At 41.1% G+C, this 12,202-nt stretch overlaps 1 protein-coding gene across 1 annotated transcript in view; it reads left to right on the forward strand.

Moving 5' to 3' along the window:
* Positions 1 to 7,867: 7,867 nt before the first annotated feature.
* Positions 7,868 to 12,202, forward strand: part of LOC102775075 (3-oxo-5-beta-steroid 4-dehydrogenase-like) — a gene marked incomplete at its 5' end in the record, with an annotated part of 20,498 nt that continues 16,163 nt past the window's right edge. The window contains one exon of the mRNA XM_006752757.2: positions 7,868 to 7,945. Within this exon, the coding sequence (XP_006752820.1) occupies positions 7,868 to 7,945 (78 nt within the window). The remainder of the gene's footprint in view (positions 7,946 to 12,202) is intronic.

A 12,202-nucleotide genomic window follows, 5' to 3' on the forward strand; every position in this document is an offset into this window, starting at 1 on the left:
TGTGGCAGAATGAAGGAAGACCCAGAAAAGCAGCTGGCAGCTGGGGAAGGGAGGCCCTGGCAGGCAGCTGGCAGCCAGGGAAGGGAGGCCCTGGCAGGCAGCTGGATGACCCTGATCGGACCTGATCGTTGGCCATTCATAAGGATCTTACCCGTGTACGAATTTTGTGCACTGGGCCTCTAGTTGAGATATAATTGACATATAACATTATGTGAATTTGTGTACAACATGTTCATTTGAAACACTTACAGATTGCAAAATGATTAGCACCATAATGTTAGCTAACACCTCCATCTCTTCACATCTTTACCATTCCTTTTCTTATGGTGAGAAAACATTTAAGACTTATTCTCTTAGCAACTTTAAAGTGTACAATAGAGTATTGTTAACCTGAAATACCATGCTGTACATTAGCTCCCCAGAACTTACTCATCTCATAACTAGAAGTTTATACCCTTTGACCAACATCTCCCCATTTCACTCATGGTTAGCTGTCTAATTGTTGGCCTCGTTGTGGGATAAGTCCAGGGTCTCATACCCTGCTGTGTTGGTGACATTATCGTTTCAAATAGACATCCCGTAACTTCTTAGTAGGAACTGACAAAATTTCCCTGGAGTCTGAGTATAACCAAATGAGAACAAAAGACCAGTAAGTCTAAATCTTTGCAATAATTTAAAACTTCACCAGCTTCTGCATTGCCCGTAACAATGTGAAGGATCCAGTGAAGATGTCCACACAATCATATTTCTTGCTCAAATTAAGCACATCCTTTATCAGAGTGACATGAAAATACAGGGGCCAGGTCAGCACAACTATTCAGTACATGCTCCCTAGTTACACAGTGAGGAAAAGTTTAAGTACTGAGAGTCAATTAGGAAATTAGCACTGCACAGAGGAAGGCTTGTCTGCAAATTAGGTCCTCTGTGGTTCAGGTGAATCTTTAAGTCTCGGGTCCATTATTCTTATTTTAAAAATAATTATTTATCTTTCAATTACAGCTAATGTACAATATTATATTAGCTTCAGGTGTACAACCCAGTGATTAGACATTTAAATAACTTACAAAGTGCTCACCCTGATAAATGTAGTACCCATCTGAGACCATACATAGTTATTACAATATTATTGACTATACTAGACGCCCGGTGCATGAAATTCGTGCATCGCGGGGGGGTGGGGGTGGTCCCCAGCCTGGCCTCGGTCCTCACACAGTGCATTAGCCCCACGATCTCCCCCAAAGAGGTAGGCCCAACCCACCCATCCAAAGCTCCTCAATGGATTGCCCCAAAGAGGTAGGCCAGAGCCAGGAGTCCCACCATTGGCATCGCTGCATGGAGCCACGGAACCTGCCTCAGTGCCACACACACAGCGTCAAGTCCCCACCCACCCACGCGCATCTGCTGCACACACAGTCTCCTGGTGATGGATTGTTACATTGTGACAGCGTGAGGGTGTGACATCCACATAGGCTTTTATTCGTATGGATTCCCTATGCTATGCTTCACAACCCCATGACTATCCTGTTACTACAAATCCAATTTGTACTTTCTTAATCCCATCATGTTTTTCACATATCCCCCCAACTCTCCTCCCATCTGGAAACCATTCAAATGGTCTCTGCATCTGTGAGTCTCTATCTGTTGCTGCTTGTTGATTTAATTTTGTTTTCTAGATTACACGTATAAGTGAAATCATATGACATTTACCTTTCTCTTTTTGTCTTATGTCACTCAGCACAGTATCCTGTAGGTCCACCCATGCTGTTGCAGATGGCAATATTTCATTCTAATTAATGACTCAGTCATGTTCCATTGCATATATAGACTACTTCCTTATCCACTGATCTACTGATGGGCACTTGAGTTACTCACATATCTTGGCTATTGTAAATAATGGTGCAATGAACATATGGATACATATTCTGGTATTATATTCATTTTCAAAATATATTTTTTTATTAATTTCAGAGAGGATGGAAGAGGGAGAGATAAAACATCAATTAGGAAAGAGAATCATTGACAAGCTGCCTCCTGCATGCCCCCCACTGGAGATCGAGCCTGCAACCTGGGCTAGAATAATGTGCCCTTGACTGGAATCAAACCCAGGATCTTTCAGTCCTCAGGTTGATACTCTAGCCCAGCTGTGGGCAAACTACGGCCCGCGGGCCAGATCCGGCCCATTTGAAATGAATAAAACTATTGAAAAAAAAGACCGTACCCTCTTATGTAATGATGTTTACTTTGAATTTATATTAGTTCACACAAACACTCCATCCATGCTTTTGTTCCGGCCCTCAGGTCCAGTTTACGAACCCATTGTGGCCCTCGAATCAAAAAGTTTGCCCAACTCTGACCTAAGCCCAGGGAATCAGTTTGTGACAACTGCCTCAGATAATTCTTTTTTTAAAAAAATATATTTTATTGATTTTTTACAGAGAGGAATGGAGAGAGATAGAGAATCAGAAACATTGATGAGAGAGAAACATTGATCAGCCGTCTCCCACTGGGGATGCGCATCACATAGTCACCAAACGGTACTCCATATTTTAACTGTCCAGCATCCAAACACACCCTTCTTCCCACTCATATAGACTTGAATATATCTGCACAACAAAACACAAAATAATATATACAACTGAAAACTTACCTTCCACCCCTAAAAAGGGAAATAACCCAAAGAATGATCAGGTTTTTGGGGGGTCAGCAACAAGATCATGGTGATAGCTATTCCTCTGGTTCAAATGCACTTCTTCCTTAAACTTTCTCAATCTATGGACTCTGTGTTAATTTAACCACCAACAACACATCCCTACTGCTTTCAAATGTCTCCGAGAAAGGAGAGACGAAAAATGAAACTGGTCATTGAGGTGTCCAGATTTCCTTCACACGAGCAACCTGGCTGCCCTTGTTCTGTTCTCTGGAAGCTCTTTCCTTGATGACTCTTCTCTATGGTAACATCCAAAAGGACCTTTGGTAAGGATTCCCCTTTTGCATTTTTCATACGAATTTGCAAGCTTCACAAAGGCCTTGGTTAAGCAAAGGCTGTCAATGGCCAGTTTGGGATTTCGTGGACAGTCAATATTCCTTAAAAATTTGCTTGGCTTTCAGTAAATTCACATTCAGTCAGCTCCATTAAAGAGTAATTAAAACTAGAAATCTTCTTGTATCTAATCTTTAGTCTGTGGTTTCTGCATCTTAGTAAAGAAATATCCTTTCCCCGCTCATCTGATCAGTCCTTAGCTTAATGCCCCTTCTGACTTCAAATAATACAAAACAGGGAGACACAGAAAGACCAATTTTATTTCCCTCTAGGATTCTTACCTTCCTGTCCTGGCTGACACAGACTTTTCTAACTCCAGAAGGCTCAGAGCCGAATTTCTGCCATTTGGGGAGGCATCTAGAAAGTACCTGTTTTAGCAAAATATGATCTTACCACTCATCTTACAAGCCAAGTAGCAACAAACACATTTATATTTCTTCAGTACCTGACTGAAGACTGCAAAAATGGCCAACAAACTCTAACACCCAATGTTTTCCTACTAAGTGCCCTAAAGCTCTAATCCTAGTATGCCCATTGTCAGAGTCTCAAGACACAACAAGGCAACAATGTAACAAGATGCCATACAAATGCATAGCAAGAATACCCAATTCTCAGCTGGAGAATCCTCACTATCCACAATCCCATACTGACCTAGCCAATTCCATACTCTTTGTACATTACTTGGTATACCCAACACCTTTGTTTTAGTCAGAACTCTTGTTATAAATAGCAGAAACCCAACTCAAATTGGCTTTAGCAAAAAAGGGAACTAAGAATTCCAAGGCATATCTAATTCCAAAGAACTGGATCCAGAAGTTGAAACTATGTTTCCACACTCTGGCACTTTCTCAAAAATCTCTTTCTATATGATGGCAAATGTCCATTGATATGCCAAGCCTTCCTTGTCAATACAACTTAAAAATTCAGAGGAAGAGTCCGGCTGGCGTGGCTCAGTGGATAGATTGCTGATCTGCGGACTGAAGCGTCCCAGGTTTGATTCTGGTCAAGGGCATGTACCTTGGTTGCGGGCACATCCCCAGTAGGAGGTGCGCAAGAAGCAGCTGATCGATGTTTCTCTCTCATCGATGCTTCTAACTCTCTATCTCCCCTTCCTTTCTTCTCTGTAAAAAAATCAATAAAATATTTTTTTGAAAAAAAGAATTCAGAGGAAGAGAGATTACACATTAAACCTCATAAAGAAACAAAGATCAGCCTTGCTTGTGTCATAACTTTTGCTGACTAATCTTTGTGTAAGGGCATTGGTGTCTGACATCTGTGGCCAAGAATTGGAGCTGGGTCAGCCCACACAATGTGCAATGAGCTCCTCTCTAAAAGAAGGCTAAGGATAATAGAAAGCAAAATAACCGATTTCTGCTGCACTCATTAATCAGAGGTCACGTAGCAAGCATGGTGGTATGAAGCATGGGCTACAGATTCAGGGCACCTTGTTTGCATCCCAGCTCTGTCACATGTGAGCCAGATGACTTGGTCAAGTTATGACCTGATCCTTTTACACATCACCTAACCATGGTCCAGTGGAAAGAGTATGAACTTTGGAGTCACACAGAAGAGGGACTGACTTTCAGTTTTATTGTGTATTAGCATACTGTCTTTGATATTCCTGAACTTTCCTTCAATTTCATGATTGGTAAATTGGAGATGATACCAACTCATTTGCCAAGTATTGTGAGGAGTCATTCGTGTTATATATGTGAAATTACAGACACAGTGCCTGACATTTCATAGCTAATAAAATGTTATAAAATCATCAGGTGGAAATATATATTTCAATATACAGAATATCTTCAGTTCACAAAAGAAAAGGTTGAGGCCCCAGGCAATGAAATAGCTAACTCAGGTTTAAAATCCATCAGACTGAGACCAGATCCTGGATCCCCTGATGCCAATCCCATATTTGTGCTTCTACACTGTACAGCCCCTTCTGCCTTATGCTTTTTAAATGAGGAATGGCATTTTTAAAAGATCACTGAAGTTACTGATGAACAGGAATGAGACGTGTTGAGAAGTACAAAGAGCTTGGGAAGCAGAGACAGAAAGGGTCCTCTCGCAGTTCAGGACCCCTTGGGGGATGACAGTCTGCTGGCCACCACCACCACTGTACTTGCCAGCCGTGAGCCCGGTTTCTGGCTGAGTGGCGCTCTCCCTGTGGGAGGGCACTGACCACAGGAGGCAGCTCCTGCATTGAGCATCTGCCCCCTGCTGGTCAATGCACATCATAGCAACCGGTCCTTCTGCTGTTCCATTGATTTGCCTATTAGGATTTTATTATATAGAACTAGAGGCCCGGTGCACAAAAATTTGTGCACTCTGCTGGGGAAGAGGGTCCCTCAGCCGGGCCTGTGCCCTCTCACAGTCTGGGACCCCTCAGGGGATGACCACCTGCTGGCTCAGGCCCGCTCCCTGTGAGATTGGGCCTAAGATGGCAATCAGACATTCCTCTGGCAGCCTGGCAGCCCTCGGGGGATGTCCACTTGCCAGCAGGAGCAGGCCTAAGCTGCAGTAGGACATCCTTAGTGTTGCTGAGGAGGCAGGAGAGGCTCCCACCACCACCGCTGTACTGGCAGCCATCAGCCTGGCTTATGGCTGAGCAGAGTTCCTCCCATGTGAGAGCACACTAACCACTAGGGGGCAGCTCCTGCATTGAGCATCTGCCCCCTGCTGGTCAGTGCACCTCATCGCAACCGGTCCTTCAGCTGTTCCGTTGATTTGCCTATTAGGATTTTATTCTATAGGATATCTTTCAACACAGTTGACCATTATCTCCTGTACACTTCTTCTTGTGACTTCTATAATACCACCCTCTCTTGACTCTTTGGTAGCTTCTCTGCCAACCTCCAAATGTTGTTATGCCCTGAATAGTACCTCTATTCTCAATATTCTTGTCTTACTGAGCCACCTGTGTCTATAAATGACTTCATATAGTTGCAAGGATTGATTTTTATTTTATATGTAAGGGCTACCAACGTTTGTCTACAGCTATGGCGTCTTTCTAAGCATCTTTCTGAGACTTCTCTGTTCACCTGCCTTCTCAAATAGCCACTCGAACGTTTGGTCATTTCAAACTCAAAATATTCATAAAAAACTCTTCATTGCTAACCCAAACTCAGGAAATGATTACCAACATCCACCCCAAGACCCTAGGAATCATCTTCATTTCTCTCTATTCCATTTTCAAGCCCATAAGAAATGACTCGCATGTTTAGATACAGCCAAAAAAGAGAAATCTGAAAGATAATGTTCCACACCAGTTAGCCTTAGTTGGGAAAGAATCACCCAAAAACCAGAAAAGGGGAGATGCCACTAGCTATGGTGTGAAGTAGGAAAAAGAAACGCTGAACTCCTGGAGGGCCCAAAAGTGAAAGAAAAAAACCAATGAGCAAGTCCGCCAGAACTGAGAAGTAACACGCCGTGCTCTCCTCAACTTTGGTAAGGCTAGACTAGACTGTCAGAACACTGAGTCTCAACCTCTACTATTTTTTGTAATATATTTTATTGATTTTTACAGAGAGGAAGGGAGAGGGATAGAGAGTTAGAAACATTGATGAGAGAGAAACATCGATCAGCTGCCTCCTGCACCCTCCCCACTGGGTATGTGTCTGAAACCAAGGTACATTCCCTTGACTGGAATTAAACTTGGGACCCTTGAGTGCGCAGGCTGACCCTCTATCCACTGAGCAAAACCGGTTAGGGCTCTACTGTTTCTGATGAGTAATTCTGTAATTAGGAGAAAACTCATGGCTTAAGAAAATAATCTGTTGATAAATAAAGAGAAAATGAATGCCAGTATAGGATAATGAGAATGAGATTAATGTGTCACATATTTTGGCAAAATGAAAGAATTTTTGGACAGTCCCATAAAAGTAATAAATATATATAAATACAATTTTATTATATAATTATATAAACACTAGAGGCCCAGTGCCCAAATTCATGCACGGGTGGGGTCCCTCAGTGTGATAGGATAATGAGAATGAGATTAATGTGTCACATATTTTGGCAAAATGAAAGAATTTTTGGACAGTCCCATAAAAGTAATAAATATATATAAATACAATTTTATTATATAATTATATAAACACTAGAGGCCCAGTGCCCAAATTCATGCACGGGTGGGGTCCCTCAGTGTGGCCTGCGGGGATCGGGCTCTAGCTCGTGCCCCCAGCCTCACAGCCCCAGCTTGCACATGCATCCTTGCAGCTCCCACAGCCCCACCTGGCACCCCGCCTTGTCCTGGTGCTGCCCCATCACCTGCTCTACCATCCCGCCTGCAGGGCAATTGATTGGGGATGGGCCCCCTGCCCTGCTCCCTCAGTGCCTGAAAGCCAGGCAGTGGCCCCACCCCCTGCTGCCGCTACTGGTCACTGTCTGAGGAGCAATCAGTCATAGCTGCCCCCCCCCTCACCCAGCTCCTCAATGCCTGGGAGCCAGGTGCCAGCCCCGTCCCCTGCTGCCGCTGCTGGCACCATCCACTCACCTCCTCCACCATCCCACCGAGGTCCCACTCTCGTCAGGTCCCATCGGGGCTGGTAGCATTTCCACTGCCGCCAGCTGCTAGCACTGTGTCACCGACACCCACCATTTCTATGCCACCCCTGGTTGTCAGCCCACGTCATAACAAGTGGTCAAACTCCCGGTCAAGGGGACAATTTCCATATTAGGCTTTTATTATATAGGATATAAAAAATTAAACTTGAATTGCTTTCCCAGAGCTAGGGTCTATTGGCCTAAAGACAATTCAAATCCCATCATTTCAATTCCCAGATATAAATAAAATGAATAACATTTGTTTTTGTTTTACTTTCTCAGCCTGGAGATGAAACTTTTCCTACAGATGAGAATGGCAATTGGATATTTCACAAGACAAATCTGTGTGCTACTTGGGAGGTAAGTTCAAGAAAACCTTTTATTCTTTCAATTTAACAGACTACATTTTTGAATTGTGGCCTGATTATTCCTATTTGATTTAGGAAGAGATGCAGCCTTTACCCTCCCATTCCAAATTCTGAAGTCGGGGAATATACTCTAATAAGTACAGCATTGCTTTCTAATGGGTGTTACCCTCTAGGTAACAGATGAAGACCTGAAGGGTGGAGTTGTTTTGAGGGGTGAAGAGGCAGCTATTAGTTTTCTGGTGCTTGGGGCTCTCTACCCAAGAGACAATATACTGACTCCTGATGTCATCGGAGCTGAGTAATTTGGAGTCTGGTGTTTCCCTCTAAAGGTCTGCTTGACAGATTAGCCAGTATCCCCAGGAGAAAATAAGCTCATTGCTCAAAATAATAAGGTATTTATTTCACAAAGAAACAACATATCTCAATTACAGATCCCAACATAAACAGAACAGAGAACCAAGGACGTTTAAATTAGCCAATTAATATATTAAAGAGATAAGAAAAGATATTAGCAATGAGAAATCAGAAAACATTTTTTAAAAACAAGCATTAAGTAATAATTAGGAAAAATAAAACACAATGCAATAGATGGGATAAATATGAAATGGATATAAAGAAAAAGAGATCAAACTGAAAGATCAAAATGAGGAAATCTCCCAATATGAAGTAGTAAAAGACAAGAAACAAATTGAATATGAAAGAAAAACAAAGAGATGTACAGTACTTAGAATTTTCAGTACTCACATAATAGAAAAACAATCAAGAAACAAAAAGGTAAGGAGGTCATAGTTAAAGGAAAAAATCAGAGATACTGAATGAGCATAGATTACCAAAGAGGGAAGAGAAGGAAACCCACACCTAGACACAATATAGAGAAATTTAAGAATATCAAATATAAAGAAAATGTTAATGCTTCCAGAGTATAGCAAACAAATCAGTAAAGGGGAAAACATGGAATAATAAAAGATAATCCAAGACAAGGCAGGAAAAGAAAAAAGGAAGGTATATGAATAGATGAGGAAATAAAAAAACAAATACCAAGATGAAAGATCTAAACTCAGTGATATCAATAATCACAGTACATATACATATTTAAAACAATGCAGTTAAAAGGCAAAGGTCTGAATGGACAAAAAGCAAAACCCCACTATATGTTATATACAAGAAACACATTTTAATTAAAAATGTTTATACAAAAATGTTTAAAATCAAAGGTTTAAAAAATTATAGGACAGGAAAAAATATACTATGCTAACAGTAATAAAAAGAAAGCTGGAGTAGCTATTTTAATATCAACAAAGATTCCAGAGCCTGTTTATTCCCAGGGATAAAGAACTTTGTTTTATAATAAAAACGTAATAAATCCTAAACATCTATGCACCTAATAACAAAACTCCAAAAACACATGAAGCATAAACTAACAAAACTGAAAAGGGAAAGGCAATAAAAGAGTCATTCATACTAGTATATAATGAGACTAGATGCCTGGTGCACAAAATTCATGCATGGGGTGGGGGGTGTACCTCAGCCCAGCCTGCACCCTCTCCAATCTGGGTCCCCTCGGCGAAAGTCCAACTGCCGGTGTATGGGATTGGGCTTAAACTGGCAGGTAGACATCTGTCTAACAATCCTGGACCGCTGGCTCCTCATCACTCACATGCCTGCCTTCCTAGTCACCCGTAACTGCCCCCCCCCCTTGCTGGCCTGATCACCCTCACTGCCTATGCAGGCCACCCTCATCGCCCTTAATTGCCCCCCACACCAGCTTGGTTGCCACCAACTGCTCCCCCGGCTGGCTTGGTTGCCCCACACAGCCTGCTGTTCAGTCATTTGGTCATCCCTCACTAATCCTCCTGCTAGGCTGGTCACCCCCAACTGCCTCCCCTGCCAGCCTGGTCACCCCATACAGCCTGCTTATTCAGTCGTTTGGTCGTCCCTCACTAAATCCCTGCCAGCCTGGTCATAGGCAGCCATCTTGTGAGGGCATGAGGGTTAATTTGCATATTACCTCTTTTTTTAAAAAAATATATTTTATTGATTTTTTTACAGAGAGGAAGGGAGAGGGATAGTCAGTACCATCGATGAGAGAGAAACACCAATCAGCTGCCTCATGCACACTCCCTACTGGGGATATGACTGCAACCGAGGTACATGCCCCTGACTGGAATTGAAACTGGGACCCTTTAGCCCGCAGGCCGACGTTCTACCCACTGAGCCAAACCGCTTAGGGCAACATATTACCTCTTTATTATATAGGATTGGTATCAGTTTTGTTTTGATCAGTTCTGTTATATTATCAGCAGCAAAGGGGATAATAGAATAGTATTATCAAAGTATTAAAGAATAAAGAACATTGAACTTGAACTTTATATCCAAACTGTAAGATAAAAATGATGCATGACGAAACTATTTTCTGATCCATACATTGCTCAGAAGTTTTGCCATATAAAGACCAACATTGAAAACTATTACTAAATAAAAGGAGCGAAACTCTAAAAGATGCTTCAAGAAGTGTATAAACTGAAAGTAATCAAATCAAATATGATATAGTTTTTATCTATAAAATTATTTAATATTAAAGAGAGAAAAATATACCTATAATAATAGGAAATGAAATTCTGCATAGACTATTAATATCATAGATGTTGGCGTGAAGGTAAATCAAGGAATGTGTGAGCATATAAGTTCTTATATTTATTAAAGGAAAGATATAGTATAAACTTTTTAAAGGGAAGTATTAAAAAGAGATATAAAAGTGGGAAAAACTTTAGTAAGAAATTAAGATGGTAGAAACAATCCAAATATATTTATAGGTACAATAAATATGAACTAAATTCGCCTACTAAAAGGCACAAAGATTGACAGATTAGAGTTAGGCACATCTAAACATAAAGGCATGTGAAAAATTAGGCTAGGCCTAATTTTATATTAAAATTTAAAGGACGGGGGTGGGGGGAATCTTATCAGTCTAATACTTAGAAAAAGTTGTATAGTTATATTAATACTAGAGGCCCAGTGCACGAAAATCATGCACAGGTAGGGTCCCTATGCCTGGCCAGCGAACTGGCTGCCGGCTGAGCCTTCCTTCTTTCCACGCTGCCCTCTTGTGGTCAGCACATATATCGAGGGGTCCAACTCCTGCTTGGTCAAACTCCCCAGGGGACAACTTGCATCTTAGCCTTTTATTATATAGGATCAGACAACATAGTTTTTTATTTTATTCTTTAATCCTCACCTGACGACATGTTTATTTTTATTTATTTTTTTATTGATTTCAGAGAGAGGAAAGGAGAGGAAGAGATAGAAACATAAATGATGAGACAGAATCATCCATCAGCTCCCTCCTGCATGCCACCAAAGGGGACCAGGCCACAATCTGGGAATGTGAACTGACTAGGAATCAAACTGTCATCTCCTGGTTCATAGATCAATACTCAACTGCTGAGGCATACAAGCTCAAAATATGTACCCAATAAAATATCTGCAAATATATGAAACAAAAATTATATGAAAACATTTTAAAGTAGAGCCCAAAGGGCGAAGCTTTGTGGTTGAGCATGAACCAAGAGGTCAAGGTTTGATTCCACTCAGGGCCCATGCCGAGATTGCCAGTGAGAACTCCAGTTGGGGGAGTAAGGGTTTCAGGAGGCAGCTGATCAATGATTCTCTCTCATCTTTGGTGTTTCTTTCTCCCTCTTCCTCCCTCTGAAATCAATAAAAATATTTATTTTTAATTTTTAAATAGAATACATGAAAACATTGATAAATTCACTATTATTGTGGGAGATTACTGTCATATTCCTATAAATTATTGAGAAGCCATGAAAAGTTCATATATGTATGAGAGAGAGTGAGAGACAGAGATAGAGAAGAGAGATTTGCATCAAAAAACAGCAGAATATACATTTTCTACAAATCTAAGACACTTGATTAGGTACCATACCATAAAGAAAGCCTCAACAAATTCAAAGAAATAAGATCATTATAAACAAACAAACAAAAAAGAAATAAGATTATTATATATATTACCAGAGAAAGATATGGTATACAATATACTGCAATCAAACATTTCCTACTTGTGTCCATCCCACATCTGTTTCTTCACAGAATGACTATTAACATACCCAGGGACTTTACTTTTTAAAGAATTTATACTAACATTCTAAACATTCATTCTTGCTTGTTTTGAGGCTTCTTTCTAAATTCAATGGCATTTGCTCTACACAGGCTTTGGAAGCTTGCAAAAATG

This window comes from Myotis davidii, unplaced genomic scaffold (genome assembly GCF_000327345.1).
Source record: "Myotis davidii unplaced genomic scaffold, ASM32734v1 scaffold1231, whole genome shotgun sequence".
NCBI classification, from domain to species: domain Eukaryota; kingdom Metazoa; phylum Chordata; class Mammalia; order Chiroptera; family Vespertilionidae; genus Myotis; species Myotis davidii.